Source organism: Acanthopagrus latus, chromosome 7 (genome assembly GCF_904848185.1).
Source record: "Acanthopagrus latus isolate v.2019 chromosome 7, fAcaLat1.1, whole genome shotgun sequence".
Taxonomy (NCBI): domain Eukaryota; kingdom Metazoa; phylum Chordata; class Actinopteri; order Spariformes; family Sparidae; genus Acanthopagrus; species Acanthopagrus latus.
In genome coordinates, this window is record NC_051045.1 from 23,978,692 (window position 1) to 23,993,801 (window position 15,110).

The window sequence follows — 15,110 nt, forward strand, 5'->3', positions numbered from 1 at the left end:
ATTATACAGTCATATATACAGAGTGGATTAGAGGCTTGTAGTGGAGAGGATTGAGGCTTTTTTTTAAAAAAAAAAAAAAAAAAAGATTGATGAGCACATCAGAGTGAGGGAGCTATAAGCTTGGATAGATACAGCACCGCTCTTCCAGAAAAAAGTATCTTGCGCCATTCCTTCCTGTTGATTTATGGTCGCAGAGTGGATTCAGAGGCACGCCAAATGAGATTTTTAATTTAGTGTTCGCAGATTTTGATCTTTTCATGGCTTTCCAAGCAGGTGGGGTCTACGTGGAACGACTCGATTGATTTCTCTGCGCCTGAACAGCCATGAATTGATCGAACCTGCAGCACAAAGAGTGTGTGTGTGTGTGTGTGTGTGTGTGTGTGTGTGTGTGGGGGGGGGGGGGGGGGGGGACAAAAATCACATTTTTCGGTCGCGCTGCAAATTTTAGAGGCTCAAAAGCGCTGTGGGGAAAAACACAGCCTGTGATGTGTTTTGTTTGACTTGCGAGCGAACGAGGACTAAATCCCACACTTTCCACCCCGCCACCGCTTTTACTCCAACTCAAATGAATCGAGGCCGTATCTGTCCTTGATGAGCGCTGCTGCTCTGGGACCTTGATGAATTCCTGCTGAATAAAGCATATTTCTCTCTCCCTGCAGGTAAACAGACTTTTGAGTGTATACAGATTTTGCACCATTTTCATGTCCAAAATCTGAACACACAGAAAGGTGGAGTGAAGCTTGGGCTCTTGGTAAAAAGCTGAGGAAATAATTACAGATAGTTTCATTATGCGCACCCTCAGAATAAAAGGAACATTTCTTTTACCGAGCACAAACCCAGCTACAAAAGGTATAGCACTTTTTTTTTTTTTTTTCTTCAGAGGGTGTATAAAATGCGAAGAGAAGTAAGGCAGTGGAAGAAGAATGAGTGTGAACGCAGGGTTATGTCATGTACAGTATATAAAGTACAAGGAGAGCATGGGTTAATAGTAAGACAGGAGTCTTTTGTCGGTGCTGAGAACAGAAACAGGGGAGCTGCTTAGATCTACACATCAGCCCCCCCTCGCTGAATGATGTGAGGCCGGGCCTTACAGACAGTGAGCAGCCCAAACTGGTGCACAGCGACAAAAAGCTACTTTCCCAGCACAGCTCACAGCACTGTGCTCTGAATGAGCCGTACTGTACATTTTGAGGGATTCTGGATTTGTGCACAGGCCTGCTCTGTGTGGGAAGAATAGCTTTTTTACGCTGTGACACACATCATGTTACGCAATCCTTGTGTAATCTATCGCTCAGGTGGAATGAGCCAACATCTACAGCGTGCAGCTGGGCTCGTTGGTGCAGTCATTTTGGCTGTGGTTACTGTCCACGTCCCTCTTCCTCAGCTCTCTGCCTGCCTTGTGCTGCTGACTGCTGCCGCTGTGGCTGTGGCCATGGTGGACCGGCGACGAGGGACGCTTGCCGTGCTCCTGGTGGTGCCCGTGATTCTGGTGATGGCCGTGAGCGTGCTCCTTGGCGCCACCGTGAGGCTCCACCTCTTCCCCGTCGACGAACGCCACTCCTTTCTTGGTATCGTCCAGGGCCTCGAAGTTGTCATTGTGGTCAGCGTTGACGATGTTGCTCTCCGGCACCACCTGCAGGTAGGCTCTGACGCGGTGGTGACGGGCGCCTGCGTCATCGCTGAAGTCGATGACGCGGCATTCGTAGGTGCCCTCATCAGACGATTTGACCCGGGAGAGGCGGAGTTTATGGGAGATGTTGCTTCCCACGACCTTCACCACCTGGCAAAGGTAGAACAAATAAAAAGAGAAAAGGAAGAAGTTGTGGTGAGACGTACAAATAAGTAGTACAAATAATAGCATTTTAGCCTGATGCTAAAATGTAGGCTAACTGAAGGCATCAAACTGACGTTTTATTATCAGTTACAGAGGATTAACAAACTGTAGCTTGCTAACATTAGCTGGCACTAGCAACCATAAGCTACTGGTCAAATCAGACTACATTCAAACACCAACACAAAGTGTACAGATCTGAGTGAGGGCTTACTTTTTAGGTTACCTCTTGTTTGAAAAAACACAAATGAGCTCATCCAACACAAAGGCTCACCCAGTAGTCCAGCTAGCTGCTAATGGCAGCATGATCTCAAGTTGCACCTTTAATATAGCCAAACTACTGGAAGTAACAGAAATAGACTTTTTGCCCCAGCAGAAGGCAGGTAGTTAACAAAATCCTGAACAAAACTAATATAAATGGATTGCATGTTGATCAAATTTTCCCAAAACACTGCATAATGTGCTTCATAAACAAACATGGTCCAACAAAAATGTGCCCTAAGATCCTGCAGGAACATCAGTTGTACAGTTACAGACCATCAAATCAACAATTAAATTGCTGTCATATCCACATCAGTTTAACGTCTAAATCTCATTGGGCTGGGGTCAAACATCACTAATGGTATCCTCAGAAGGTCAGCTTTGTGTTTCGCTGGATTTATCTCTTTTTCCCTTTATTTATTTCTTTAATCTTTCTTCCCTTTATCCCAAATGTCCTTCAGTGTGTCTTATTGTGTTTCGCCCAATCTGCCTATCAGCTTATTGTTGCCGGCTTGTCCCTCACAGTCTGTGCTCTTTATTGTATATTACGCTGATGATGACATACCTGCAGCATCGCATCAGACGCACAAAACTAAAAAGACAGCGGCCTTTTAGCCGATAACACACATTTATTGGTACTATCTCACAGATGCTGAGCCAGTTGAGCAGTCTGCCAATGAAGCTGAGTGAATGAAAATACACTTACTATTATATGCACGTAGGCTTGCTTGCAGCGACAGTGGACATATATAAATACATCCCAGCTCTTTTTACCCCGTCTGACTTTTCTCACAGATCTTTTCATTGTGTCTGAATAAAAGGATTTCATGTTTGTGCCATGACTTAGATTCCTCACTATTATCTGACACCTGAAACAAAAGTCTCTACCAGGGAGGTTCCCTAACTAACATGTTACCTTAAAAAACATTGTTAAACCCAAGTCATCATATTTAGGGTAGGCATCCATTTGAGCTGGGAAATCAGAATTTTCGAGTTCTGGCTGGCTCCAGTTGATGTCCTGTCAATCATCTCATCCAATCTTGGCAAGAATTTCTTGAAGAATGTCTCCTTTAAAGGATCGGAGTGTAGGATTCAGTGGCGTCTCACAGTGAGGTTGCAGACTGCAACCAACTGAATACCCCTCCCCTCACTCTCCCCTTCCAACTGTGTAGGAGAACCAGGGATTGGAGAGCTACTTTAAAAACATATGCTCTAACAGTTACTAATCACCCACTGAAACATGCAGGCAGTAACCTAATCCAAGTATCACAATATTAAAGTAATGTAACTTGATTATTTTCAGTTACTTTTTGATAACCTTGCTATCAAACATAACGCAAATAAAGACTTGAGAAAAAAATATCTATATGGTAATCTTTATTTAATCTTAATTGTGTATTCTGTCTCACTAGAGAGCAGAGTGATGTTGTGCATGGTAACAGACTAGTACATCATTCCTCATTTTACAATTGTAACCCTGGCAGTAATCCTATTTTTTACTGGATGTATCTGTAATCTAATTACATCTTTTATTCTGCAACTCCAACAGAATACAGTCATTGTTTTTTGCATTCTAACTATGAAATCCCGCTGCATGTATTCTGTTAACGCCCCGATCCTGAGGAGAATGTACAGTGGCCACTAAAAATGTTAAAAAGTAGTCTCTGGAGCCAGAGTTTGGTTTGTCCATCCTGGGCGACCATAAAAACATGGCAGACTGTGTGGAAGACGACCCCCTCCCCCCGTAGATATAAAAAGGCTCATTCGAAGGCAACAAAACCACAACAGCTCTCTTCTTTCAGGTGATTAAACACCAATGAAAACATAATTCTGAATGTCATATTTAATTCTCTGCCAACAGATCCTCGTAAATCCAACACACTGGGCCTTTAATGGTATTAAAATCCTGTTTGAATGCAAATTGAGTACAACACAAGATATCTGCACTTGCCAGTTACCGCCCACTGATTAATTGTATTGTGATTATCTGTTTAAATACACATATAAGGTTTATGACGGCTTTGCTGTGTTTAATTAGAAGACAGAACTTATGAGCATATACATATACATATACATATACATATACATATACATATACATGAAGTGGTAGTAATAAAACATGAGAGTTTCAGCACTGATGTGTCACTTCTCTTCTGTAGCCTTGATACACTCCCCAGCTACACCTCCCAGCCAATCACTCCCACTCGCATGCACTCAGACAAAGGTGCTGCTTAACAAATTCTATTTGTGGCCTCGAGAGTACAAGAGACGACATCTTGTAGGTAAAAGCTTTGCAAGTTCACAGAGCAGCATCGCTGAGACGATGAGAGCCTGAGCACATCATGAGACGTGACGCACCGAGATATAAATACGACTTTGTTTATGAGCGACCTTCCTCCTTGTGACGCCGATGGAGGTATGTGTGCCGCAGAGAGTCCCCACATCTGTGTGTGTGACTGTATGCCAAGGCGTAACACGTTAAATTTATGCTGCGTGGTGGCAGCATTAATCAATTTGCGCCTGCATATGTAGACACCATGTTTTTCTTTGACGATGTGGAGGAGGGCCAACACCCATCATATACAGAAAGCTCATAATGATTATCCAGCTGTAGAGCCTGCAGTGTTCGGCTCCACCCACACATAAACACACACACATGTACATGCACTCGGTCACCCAAACCGCAGCTGGTGTGTTATTACAGCGAATCAGCAGCAGCTAGCCTCTTGGGAGGAAGGAGAGCTGCCTTATGTTTTTGTGTGTGTTTGTGATTAACAATGTAAATATACTGTAAATTTACTAGAGCTGCAGAGATTAGTCAATTGATTAATTAGTCGAGTAGAAGAAAATTAGTCGCCTGCTATTTTGATAATCGGCTTAAGCTTGTTCCAGATTCTTAAATGTAAGGATTTGCTGGGTTTTCCTCTGTCATTTATGACAGTAAGCAAAGACACTTTGGATTCCAGACAGCTGGTGGGACAAAAGAGAACCGTCACATTTGGTTCTGAGAGGTACTGATGAGTGTTTTTCAAACTTTTAACCATGCAATATGTATGAATTAGCAATCCGTCAAATTCATACTCAAAACAAATAGGATTATATATAGAATATTACCACTGTAACTGCTCATTGCTGCTAACTGTAGCTGCTCTTAGCTAGTTAGCTCAGATAGCAGTGCAGTGTCTTTATGGACCTTGCTTTGTGCACTGGTGCACAGTCATGTAGGAACAGGAAGGGGCCATCCCCAAACTGTTCCCACAAAGTTGGGAGCATGGAATTGTCCAACATCTCTTGGTATGCTGAAGCATTCAGAGTTCCTTTCACAGGAACTAAGGGGCCAAGCCCAGCTCCTGAAAAACAACCCCACACCATAATCCCCCCTCCACCAAACCTTACACTTGGCACAATGCAGTCAGATAAGTACCGTTCTCCTGGCAACCACCAAACCCAGACTCGTCCATCAGATTGCCAGATGGAGAAGCACGATTCGTCACTCCAGAGAACGCATCTCCACTGCTCTAGAGTCCAGCGGCGACGTGCTTTACTACACTGCATCCGACGTTTTGCATTGCACTTGCTCAGTAAATTAGTTAATTAATATTTAATTAGTGATACATTAAATATTTGTAATTTGCAGCCCTAATTCTTACACATCTTTATCTTTGCATACAGGTAATGCGCAGCTCACTTCGAAGTTAATAAGCAGGGAAAAGCCAAATTTGTTCTTGAGTCACTACAAGATCGTGGCGTCTCCCTCAGTAAAAGGTACTCCCTGCTTGTAGGAAACTGTTCGCCTGGGTGAGTAAGTATCATGTATACCAGAGGAGATATTAAAAGTTCTGCTGACTAACCAGCTTGTCCCCTTCCCGGTTTATTATTTGGATTTTGTGTTGCAGCCATAAAGATGCAGGGGCGTTTATGAGAATCTGAAGATGATTCAGTGCAGGCCGTACCCCCTCAAGAGGACACTTAACCACCCACCAGCACCAGCGCTGCCTGCTCTTTGGCTGACACTGTGATTCTACAAACCCATCAAGGATGAAGCGAACGTGTTGATGGGTCCGCTGGAGCGCTCGCCGCACTGAGTGAGAATCACGTCCGTGTGTGTCGTACAGCGCAAGTACAACATCTGCGAATCATCCTGAACAAGAAATTTAAATGCAATCACCAGGCTTTTGTGCCTCATTTCTTCATGTAACACCAGAAGCAAACAGAAGTTTTTTGTTTTTTTTTGCAGAGAATGAAAGCAGAGAGTGGTTAACTCACGCTTATCTTTGTAGCATCCTTTGGCATCTCCTCCTCAGGAGCCACCTAGGAAACAAACATGAGTTCATTCATTATTACAGTCAGATTACATTAGACTGGGGTTATAAACCTGATTTGTAAATATATACACCTGGACACACCGGCAGAGATGCATTCTTACATCCAAATGCACATTGGTAATACAAATATTTGACACTCGACAACAATATGCTGGATTGGTTTAACTGACAATGCATCTTCATATTCTGCAGCTCTTCCAGGTTTCTGAATCTATCTGCATCTATGTTGCTGTAACATTTCTCTCTTATTCCTCTCTCTATTCCTCTCTTGAAATGGGGTCCAAATAACAGTTAATACTGGACTCATATTTGATAATGGGAAACCTGACTAAAAATGAAAGCTAACGTCGCTCTGTAATTGCTAGATATGAAAATGACTCATTAACAATAAACACCTAATCTGGGTAATGGCGTTGGATGTTTGTCGAGCCGCTTGATTAGAGTATTCTCTGCCACCTGATGGCCAAGCAATCATTAATGCACCTTCACAGGCCTAAATAGAAGTTAAAGGTGGTTTAGTTCATTATAACATGTAACTTGTATTTTAGGCCATCCCGTAATTGGTTATGAGCAAATTGTATTTAGCAAAGGGGAGGACAGTCATGAAAGTTACAAACAAGCAAACAGTTTTGCCGGATAATCTAAATCACTCAGCTTTAGATAAAACTGAATTGAGCACACCAATTGTCTTTTAAACTAATGCCCAGAATTAACAGTTTACAAGCATTGCATACAGGTTCACTCAGTCACATCAGGAGGGTGACGGCTGTTATGAACCTACTTCATTGGTTGTCCAGGGCTGTCTGTCCGTCCAGTCGAGATGGTTCCTGATGTACCACCACTGGATCTCCAGTGAATACGAGGGTATCCCCGCCCCTCTGAAGGAGCAGGCCATCTCCACGTCCTGACCTCTCTGAGCAGTCACATCACGAGGCACCTCTGTGAACATGGCTGGACAGACACAGAAGGACACATGGTCAATGAACGAACTCTACTCAGTGGCATTCGAAGAGGAAGGAAAGTAGAAAGAAAGCGGATTTCCGAAAATCTTTAACTTGAAGTATCTGTTCTGCTAAAAATATGTAAGCAGGTCCGTAGCCTTGATCTATGATGCTTGAGAGGATTTACCACTTTAACCCATAAAAACTGTTTTAGTAGCTCCTAACACAAAACAAGAAAGGATTCACAGCATAAAATGTGACACCATGTATCATCCAGCGATGACTACCAGGTAATGTATCATAGAACAGTTAAATCACTTTTGGGCAAAAACCTTCATTTGCTTTGGCAACAGTTAATCGGAGGCTGACTGTACATTATGACTAACAAAAGATTACAGCGAGCCAATCTGAGTTCTTCCTCTGTCGCATTTTTAAGATGTTAAGCAACATTAGAAGAGACTGTGTGACTGATGAAGAAGGGGAGTTGGAGTCTGTGTGAGTGAGAGCGAGAGAGGAGAAGAAGCTAAATTCAAGTAAAGCGAAATGCCAAAAGAAAGCAATGAAAGTAAAATGTTAGATGTCAAAGTGCTTTTAACAACTGCAATTTGGCCTGCAAGCCCAGCCAGCAACACAGCAATTGTGGTGTCTGAAATGGAATGTCCATGGACGGTTTCCTTTTCTGGTACATTGTTTTGTAACTCATCAAGAACGTGCGATTGTTTTTAAAGGTTAGTTTTCTGTTGGCTTGAAATCTTTTGATCAAATCATCATCAAATCATGACAGGAAAATAAAATATCTGACAACCAGTGACGAGGACTTTCACCCTGACTGCCAGTTTTCGTCAAAGCCTCGTTGCAGTATTCTTTATAGTCAAGTTACTGGAATCAAGTGATATAAAGTTTCTCATTCTATTAATACGGTAAGGTATCAAATGCTGCCTTACGGTGAGGAGGACTAAAACAGAGCAGGCGTCTGCATCGGCATTTGTAAGAGCCCTTTACGGTGCTAAGTTAATATAGAACGGCTAAATAGGTATGGAGCACAGGGATCAATCCATTTGTACACGGCTGGAGCTGTAATATTGTCAAGCTACACAACATCAAAGAAGACTTGAATTACAGGAACAATCATCACTATTACATATCATGTTAGTGTTGGTTTGAAAGTGTTATTGATCACTGCTGCTCAAGTATGGTGGAATGTAGGGCCCAGGGACCCTAAACAGCAAAATTGTCACTTTTACTATTATATTTATTGGATGAAAAATAAACTTAAACTTCTTTTTTGTAAGTGTATTTCTTTCACTTGCATCTTAGCGAACAAAATTACATTTCTAAAACATTTCTAGGCACGTCCAACTGGTAGGAGACCCCAGGGTAGACCAAGAACACGCTACAGAGAGGAACAGGACAATGTTACTGAGGACCGCCTTGCGTTCGCGAGCTGCCATCACGACCCCTCCCCCCCCCCGGGTGAGTGACAGCAGACAGATTGAAGGATGGATGGAAGTCACAAGTTTCCACTGATTCAAGTTTGGCTAGAAAAATGTCCCATTTCCCCTTAAAAGAATGTAAAAACAAGCAATGAAGCCAGGAACAGCGTTTCAAGATCTGGCACACACTCACCTCAATTTTGTGGCCACAAAGGGCCGATAGCAAAGCCTACAAAAGAGGTCATAAAGAGGCAGCAGCAAAGAAATCCCAGGACTCATAACCTCGTTAGAAGTTGAACAAGAAACTTATAATTGAGTAATTTTAGTCTGACACTGGTGACCCCTCATAGCAAACATTAGAGCTTCATATTCAACAGACTTAAGAAATACTAAAGGTATGCTGTACATCATGCTGTTACCCGAACTGTGCATTTACAAGCAGCTTACAGCCTTTAGTGTTAGTGATGCAATCCAATTTCAAAGCTTCTTTGCATTCTGTAATTTGCTGCTGATACTGGACCTGAACAGTGTTAATGTTATATTCGGGTGCGGCAGGAGCTAAATTTATACCCACATTTGGATCACTTTTGTCTCCACAAAGCTGCAGAATACCATTAAAACGTAAGCCATCAGTGCAGCTGTCATCCTCACAATGCACCAGGGAACCATGGATATGAGTTTAAAGGGAGTCATAAATCTCCTCTACTCATGAATATGCAGGAGCATTCATAAAGAGGGAAAGTTTAATCTACTCACGTTAAACAATACCTACAAAAAGACACCAGCGCGGCATGCTGTATCTTTTGCTGCTGTGCTTATGGCTGTATGTTATTTTTTTTTTAAAAATTCAATTTGTCGCTTGGTCCAAGTATCCAAGGGAGTCCCAAGTCACTTTTTCTTGGGCCAATCAAGTTCCTAGTTTACGCGAATCAAGTCCCCTCCCAAAGATTCTGCTGTTGTACCTGCTGTTCTAAGAAAGGAGACAAGGTATCAGTGTCTAATAATGATATTATTGGACAATTCATGTTACAAGTTCAAGAAGTATGACAATTAATTGTATATGTATTATAACTGATAATCACAGAAATATATTTAATAACACAAAACATTTTATATTAGGGTATAACTTATTTCTAAATGTCTAATTTAAAAGTCCCTCCCCATCACTTTTTAACAGTGAAATCATCTAATTAGCACGGCCAAATCATTGAAGTCATCATGTCTCAAGTCTTTAAATTCCAAATTCAAGTCATTTATTTTCTGTTTCTGTTACAAGTCATCTTGTTATCCACATGTCTGATTTACAGATTGCCACTTTCCTCTGGCTTTCTCCACTTCTCCTCTGAACACATGACCTGTTAATTGTCAGTATGGTTCACAATTTGTCAGTTGCCCATCAGTTGGAATTGTCCCCATAGAGAGGGGACTCCGAGGATCCGGCCCTTTAACTGGGACATATCTGGAGTGACAGCTGTGTTTCAGTGTGTCTCAGTGCCGTACAGTGATCACACTCGGAGAGGCTCGAGCTCGAATGGTAGATGTCAGCTATCATTTTGCAGACACTGTTATCCAAATCGTCAGACAGTATCACGAGTGAACTGAACGTTTTGGATCCTCTAAATTTGGCAGCTTATACATAACGTGCTCTGATCATCGAGCTATGCAGAACCAGAAAATCCTTTCACTTGCAAAACTTGAATTCCTCTTTCCCTTTTATATCTTTCTGCAACATAACAGGCAGATTATTTAGCCAGACTTTTTTTTCCTTCATCATCCACATCAAACCGACTGTCAAACTGAGAGCGAGCCTCTGCTTTTGAGTGGAGCATGGCAGGTCATTATTTCATCCATGACGACAAGTTTTTAGGAATGTGAGTACTATTTTTCTTTCTATTTTTCTACTTAAATCAAGAACATGTAACTATTGTTAAAGAGATGCAGATTGCTGGATAACAGCAGAGCAAACTGCTCTTTATTTCCTGAGCCATTTGCTTTAAAAACATCTGGACCATGACTTTGGATGTCTCATTAGAAACATAAATTCAAAAAATCATGACTAAAAATCCAGATTAATTTACTGGCTTTTTCTGGAGCTTCACATCTCACAGTCTTGCTCAGCATATAATACGTATAAACTACTTTTCCCTGGTTTTTACCCGGGATGGAAAATACTGTAATATTGTGGATGAAGATTAGAATTTTTAACAAACATTATTCTTGTTTTACGTATGTGATTAAAGCACTCAGAATTACTTTGTAAAAACACCTCCAGTTTTCCTTTCCGAAGAAAACTCTTGATCCACGTCCCACCCAGTGTTAGGCCTGATCACTGCAAAAAAACAAAAGAGCTGCTCTGCGGGCATTTTTATTGGTATTTTAGAATTTGGGAAATTATTGTAACTCCCTGGAAAATCATAAAAATGTTGAGGACATCCTGCACTCTGGGGCGTACTAAATGTTTTCATCCAATGAATGCTTTCTTTATTTTATGATACTATGGATATTTCAAAAGAAGAACGTCACCAGAGAAGTGTGTTGCAAGGGGCGGGACCTCACGTATTACTGTACAAGAACACAACTTTATTCAGTGATTTGAGTGAGACTGGGTCTTTAGACTACAACTTTACTTGTTGCTAAAGTAACTGCTAACGTACTGATAACCAGCAGCTTTTCAATAAATATTTCCAAACTGAGGCTGTAAGTGGCCAACGGTGGAGGCCAGTTGAAGTACTGAGGTGATTTATCAAGTTTCCTGATGGAAAGCAGGATGGAAAGCAGTGTTTTCCATGAACCACAACTCGGCGATGAGGGGGTGCTATATTCTGTGCTATTGGCTGCTGGCAGTTTATACAGGGAACCTGTCACTATGCTATATGTTGTTTCAAACCGTCATCCAGTGTCTAGAAATGTTCCCACATCAACTATAGCATTCAAGGAAAACAAACTTTTAGATCATCTTTCGCCTTCCTTTCTTTCCTTTCATAGTAGACTGAGACTACAGTTCCCTTAATGTTATTAGCCCGTGATTCACTGCCCATGCAGACGCAGCTCAGAGATACACAACAGGAGAAGAGAGACTATGGTACATAAAGGAACAAGTTACAAAAACTCTTTTTGGACCCAAAAATACTTGAATTATTTTAGAAAGCCTTGATTCAAAACACAGCTACTAACAGAATAGTAAAACACCGACAACAACCTTGAAGGTCTTCATCAGGATACAAAATGGTGGCGAAATGGTAGTGAATGCAGGTGGTGATATCAGTGAATCCCACGCTGATGATGACGCGCCTCCTCCAAACAAGTGTTAAAAAAACATCCTGCTCTATTACCAAAAAGATTCAATCCATTATTTCAATTATTTGTATATTATGTGTCTCTGTACAATTCAAATGCAACCGTCCCAAAAAATATATATATGGTTTTGTTTTCAGAAGGTTACGCAAAGTTTTTCTTGAGTTTGATCATACAAACACAGTTCTTGAGCACAACACCACCTCTTCTCCAAAAGTTTAAAACTCGACTGAACATTTGAATGAATTATGTTTAACGAAAAGTGAGATGTCATTGAGAACGCCTATCATACGAAGGTGAATTAAATGATTAACTCAATATTAACTCCATACGACACCTCACAAAAATACTAATAGGAGCTGCACCTTCAGTACTGTGACTGTCACAATATTTTCCAGCTGTCATGCAGTAATTCCCCTTGAAACAGGCAGATCAGATGAGCGTTCCCTCTGGGGAAATCCCGTGTCACAGATGAAGAAGTCTGATTTCAAACTGAAATCAGCGCCTTGTGGTTTGCTGCTTCCTTAGTAAAATCTGCTGTTTAATGTCATTGAAGAGCGACACTTCAGAGGGTTTTGTGTGTTTCTAATTACTGAGCTGTTCAAAAGCAAGTCCTTCTGCCAACTTCAAAAATTCACAACGATCACAAAGGACCCCTGCTTATAGATTTGTCTGGCTTATTCAGTCAATTCGAGTGAGTCAAACTTGCACCGGCTAAGTGCCGATTTTCATCTGGGTTCATAGAGGCTGCGCTACGGACCTGCCTTGTATTATGGGAGCGGTACAAGCCTCAAGTCATACATCCCTCTTGTACATTGATCAAATCTGCTTGTATTTTTCATTTGTGAAACCCGAAACGCACCAGGTATCGATTTGACATTACGCAGCCGGAGCCGGCAACAATGCCCACAGCCCCTCTCTTGTTGATAATATTCAAAGCTCTGATGTTAAAAAAAAAAAGAAAGAAAGAAAGAAAAAAAAAACCTGCTGTGTGAGAGATAGAGCCTTTGAAGTTGCGCTCAGCAATAATAATCCGTCTTTTCCCACTTAGCTGTGAAGTCCACAATGCAAAATCCATGTTCATTTCACCTAATGCCTCACATACTTAGGGACCACAGGGAAATGTGATAGTCATCGGCAGTTCTTTATAATGTAAAGGAGGTAATTCTGGCTGAGCCATTTACAATATCCAGAGAGCAGATGCTAATCGGATCATAAGAAGGGCTGTTTCTTGGGTTGTTTTTCTTAATTTCAATCATTTAAGCACATATCTAGCACGTTTACAGTGTAAATTGTGACAATTTAAAGGCAAATCTCACAAATGATCACTTGAGATGTAATTATTATCCTCTGCTGCTCCGCAAATCCATATTCCATTGATTCCGGTGCTAGAATGATACAAAAATGTTCCTATTAATGCTGTATCTCTTTGTAATAGTCATCTCTAATCTCCACACTGTCATTTGTCGAGGCCATAAAAGGCTGCGATGAGTTGGGTCTGCCCACCCTGAAGCATTATCATTATCTCCAAGATAAACAGTAGAAGGCAGTCGGGCGATTGCCGCAAATCAGCGCTCGAAAGCTACAGTGCAGCAGCCAAGTCGGACTCGGTGTCAAACCATTTACCACGGCAGGATGGTGCAAGGGGCCGACGGACGGAGAAATGAATACGAGGGAAACAGTGGTGAGACTAAGAAAAAGGGACTCAGTGTGTGTTTGCGCGACGGCCGTGAAAATAAATCATCATCAGAGACTGAATTAATGAGCAGGCTGGTGTTTATAAGACTGATGCTGTGGATCCGTGTGTTTGCGAGAGACTAATATATCCCAAGAATAAAGGGAGGATTTAATATGGAACTGTATGTGTGTGTGTGTGTGTGTGTGTGTGTGTAGGGGTGTGTGTGTGACAAAGAGAGAGGGGGACACAATGTGTGAGGCAGCAGATAGCTGTGGGCGGGTGCAGCAGGGACGACTCTTATCGTTTGTTTCTCTGAGAAATTGAATGTGGTAATTACAGCCGTGATAAAAGCCGAGCAGGAGATGTTTCTTTGTGGCGTGGTGCTTATTCCAGGCCAAACTTCCACCTTTCTCCATTTAATAGCTTGCTTACACATACAACAGGCTTAAAGAGAGAGGCCTATGGTTGGATGACATTTTTTTTAAAATGCCAATCTGTCAGAATAACAATTTTAAGGATAAAAATCACACAAGTTGTTTTTTTTCTTCCCTTTAACAGTGATACACTATACAGAGAGCACAAGTTTAATGAGTAGGAGGGATTGTTTGTGGCAGCAGACAGACAAATCAATGCATTATGTCTACGAGTACTTTGTCTTGTCTAACAACAGTGTAATTAATAACTCTAAATCGTCATTCATTGATATTTTTATGGCTACGATAAAATGATTCTGTCTAATAAGGAAGGTTTCAGGCATAGTGATAAACACAAAGAATTATAGCAGAGCCATGGAAGAGCTTTATCGAGTTACAGCCGCATCACGTGCAGCTGACAGACTGTTCCATGCTCTCACAGTCGGGCATTCTAGTATCAGGACAAATGACAGAAATGTAGTCCAAAGGTTTAGGCGACAAACCACCAACCACTTGACGCCATCTAAATCATCATTAGTAAAAAAAAACAAAACAAAAAAATAAAGTACCTGAATCTATGTGTTCCGTATACTATGGACAATAGCCAGTTTCCAAAGTTTCTCTCAATCACAACAAAGCATTTCAGCCTCTTTTAGCTCATTGTTTTGGTTCTATGGGGTAAAATTTCCTGCATAATTCAGTTTCACAGACCTTATTAACTTTGTTTCCAACTACAGCAGGCAGCTGGATTCAGTGAAAAATTAATCCACTGTATCTACCTGCCCAGCACCAAACAACAGACAAATATAGCAGCTGGCTGCTGAGGAAAGTGGAACATCTATCAGCTGAAGAGTCGGATGTTTTTCCTGTGGCCGTACCAAAATGGAGATATAATGAGAGTGAATATTAGACTGACTTTCATTAGTTGGAGAGA

General features: G+C 41.5%; 1 protein-coding gene and 1 long non-coding RNA gene across 3 annotated transcripts in view; one reads left to right on the top strand and one right to left on the bottom strand.

The window, feature by feature from the left end:
• Window positions 1–68: 68 nt before the first annotated feature.
• The window catches only part of LOC119022182 (V-set and transmembrane domain-containing protein 2-like protein), a 57,849-nt gene continuing 42,807 nt past the window's right edge, over window positions 69–15,110 (bottom strand). Inside the window, exons 2-4 of the mRNA XM_037102778.1 lie at window positions 7,199–7,368; window positions 6,359–6,403; window positions 69–1,780 (exon numbers count right to left, since the gene is read on the bottom strand). Coding sequence (XP_036958673.1) covers window positions 1,313–1,780; window positions 6,359–6,403; window positions 7,199–7,368 — 683 coding nt within the window. The 3' untranslated portion in view covers window positions 69–1,312. The remainder of the gene's footprint in view (window positions 1,781–6,358; window positions 6,404–7,198; window positions 7,369–15,110) is intronic.
• LOC119022183 lies at window positions 1,658–6,309 on the top strand. Of its 2 annotated transcripts, none has more exons than XR_005075848.1 (3): window positions 1,658–1,789; window positions 5,765–5,890; window positions 5,989–6,309. It is a non-coding gene; the product is annotated as an uncharacterized LOC119022183 (long non-coding RNA). The 2 variants fall into 2 exon arrangements; XR_005075849.1 differs by having other exon boundaries at window positions 5,765–5,857.